This window comes from Sphaeroforma arctica (assembly GCF_001186125.1).
Source record: "Sphaeroforma arctica JP610 unplaced genomic scaffold supercont1.243, whole genome shotgun sequence".
In the NCBI taxonomy this organism is placed as follows: Eukaryota; class Ichthyosporea; order Ichthyophonida; genus Sphaeroforma; species Sphaeroforma arctica.
Genome location: NW_014040315.1, coordinates 20,867 through 23,520, shown reverse-complemented (window position 1 = coordinate 23,520; position 2,654 = coordinate 20,867). Strand labels below are relative to the sequence as shown.

The 2,654-nt window shown below is 39.1% G+C and overlaps 1 protein-coding gene across 1 annotated transcript; it reads left to right on the top strand.

Annotated features, from left to right (window-relative positions):
• Window positions 1-1,254: 1,254 nt before the first annotated feature.
• SARC_04373 (hypothetical protein) lies at window positions 1,255-2,549 on the top strand (the record flags this gene model as incomplete). Its single annotated transcript, XM_014301792.1, has 2 exons — window positions 1,255-1,430; window positions 2,122-2,549. Exons 1-2 carry the CDS (start codon window positions 1,361-1,363, stop codon window positions 2,547-2,549), a joined length of 498 nt encoding a protein of 165 aa, XP_014157267.1. The 5' UTR covers window positions 1,255-1,360.
• Window positions 2,550-2,654: the final 105 nt, after the last annotated feature.

Genomic DNA, 2,654 nt, shown 5'->3' with positions numbered 1-2,654 from the left:
TATATATATATATATATATTATATATATATATATGTATATATATATGTATATATAGATATTGCAAATTACGTCAACACGTGTATATGTTTATATGGCTTGTATGTGTATATCTATGTGTATATTAAGTCTGTTCCATGTGGCGTCGCGATAATTGGAAATGTTTGCAAGGCAATCACTCGCTTAGATATGTGTATGCATGCACTAGTCCATCTTTGCAATTCGCACGCTTGGATATACATCCCAGTTGTGTTTGTATTTATGAATATACTAACTTGAGTAAATGACGTATTATTTGAAAAATATTTTTGCCAACAACCTTGAGCTTCTTAACCACTTGTGTGTCAGTGAACTGCTTGTCATGTCTCGTTTGAAAATGTAAGTGTTATGAACACTGTGAATCGATGCTATTGTAGTTTATACTAGTATTAATATATACACTATGTGTAGCATTGTGATTCGTATACGAATCACAAAATGGACATAAATTGTCAACCATTGAGTGTATTGTTTCTAATCTTTAAACACTGTCAATCGACGTCACAGTTTTCTTCTCTGCGACTGCGTAAGAAGAATGTCGTAAGAGGGAAACGAGGTATGTGTACGTTGACGTCGAATCAATCCTTACGGGAATTTGATTGCATACTCCACCTGGAGTATTTCTTTTCCACACATAAACTTCTTTCTTGGTCGAACGTGAGTATGCCCTAGTGACAACACACAATTTCGATATAAAGCATTGGATGATGAAAAATAGTAAATTCTCGAAAACCGTTTTTAGGAGAACACATGTTGAATTCAGTGCGTGTTCTAAGCATTAAATTGTGGATCAAATGATCACACTTGCCTGTGAGAAAACAGTTATGCGCTCAAGTACAGGAGTGTCTGACCATCGCAAGTGGTTGTTCGGTTGTGCATAGCATATATATGTCTATAGCTCAAATAGCTCGCATCATAGATCCCGCCATTATATTGTGACCGTCTCTTCCAACCTTAATATGTTTTTGTATTTTACTGGCCAGTTTGTGAACTACTACGAGTTTGGACCCTTTTTGGATCGAGTCCATTCATATACTTACTCCCAGGGCATAGACCAGTTTGTAAACCAAATCCGCCACCCCATCGTCTAATTGTTATTCTTAACGTATTGTTGAGTTTGCGCAAGTGATGTGACCCCTACAGAATGTTTTTCAACCCGTCCATGTATCCAGGTCTACTTTTCTTGGTTCCAGCGAGAAATATAATATACACAGATACATAGTTATTCAATATTAAACTACCACTGAGTTATTTTCAATATATCCTTCTTCAGTCAAGCCTGCCGACCCTATCATCAACAACAAGAAGATCTATCTGGAAACAATGCAATTGATATTGATTGAGCAGGCCAGGATACTCAGCCGACAAGAAGGCATCCCCACGAGTCTGGAAAGTATGTACCTGAATGGTGTAGCACTTGCAACCTCCTGTGTGTACACTACCACACGTTTCGTTGTGAACGTTCAATTGTAACGTTCAACTGTCTTCCTACAAGCATAGTGCATCGCTTTCTTTGGTGGCAGCTCCCGCAATCGTATTTGTTTTTAGGAAATGGTCCTGAAGGAGGTATCTAGTCGTATCCCAAATAAACGGTCATATCATGGGATATTACTGTTCATCATAGTATATTCCGTTTTGATATCTATATATATGGGTTTCTATGTCGGCTTTACACAATTCCCTATATCATATAGAACGTTGTATTAAGTTGTGGCGGTCATGGTGTATCGTAGTGAGCTAACTTAACTTTACAACAACAATTTAATCTATTTCTGTTATGTACATGCCTTGACCGGTTCGGTTTGTATGCGACGCAACAGTTTCGAACCTACACACTACAGCCCTTATTTCAAACATCAAGCATCTGAGACTATCCTATAGGTTGATATTTTGGTCTACCGATCGAAATCATTTGCATTATTCGCTTTAGCGCGTAGCCCTTCGAGTTGTCACTATATAGTGTTGCGCCCAGGCCTTTGCTCGCTCTCAGAGTAGCAAAAATTCACCATGTGCAACAGTTCACGTCTATCTATGTAGCTTTAGTACATCTATTAATAGCACACACCTTCCTGTCTACCTGGCAGATACTGTGCGGAGTCTTTGGTTTCGCTGGCTCGAGCTGTCGCAGCTGTGCAACAAGCAAGATAAGCCACCGGGAGATGGCGAGGTAGCCGGTGAAAAAGATAAAGATAAGAAAGCGCCTGAGGCCGATGCGGATAGTGACAGTGATGATGAGCAAGATCCAGTGGATCTAGATGTAAACACTGAGTCAGATCTGGATGATTTCGATACGGACTACGAATCGGATGACTCACAAACCAATGCAAATAAAATTCCCGTGCCAAATATCAAGGAGGACGAAGATATAGACACGGACGAAGAGATGAGGAAGATTGACGAAAAGATAGGAAAAAGGCGCTACACAAAGCGTGCACTGGAGCAAAGAGAGTGTAAGAAGCCCATATATGTTTGTATTCGAATAGAGAGTAAGACAAATTCGTGTTTGAGATAGAAATTGCCGGTCTACATGTTTGTAGTGAAGGACAAGATAAGTTTTGACTGTTATAATATAGCGAAGCAGTCAGCAAACCCAATGTAAACATATATATATATATAT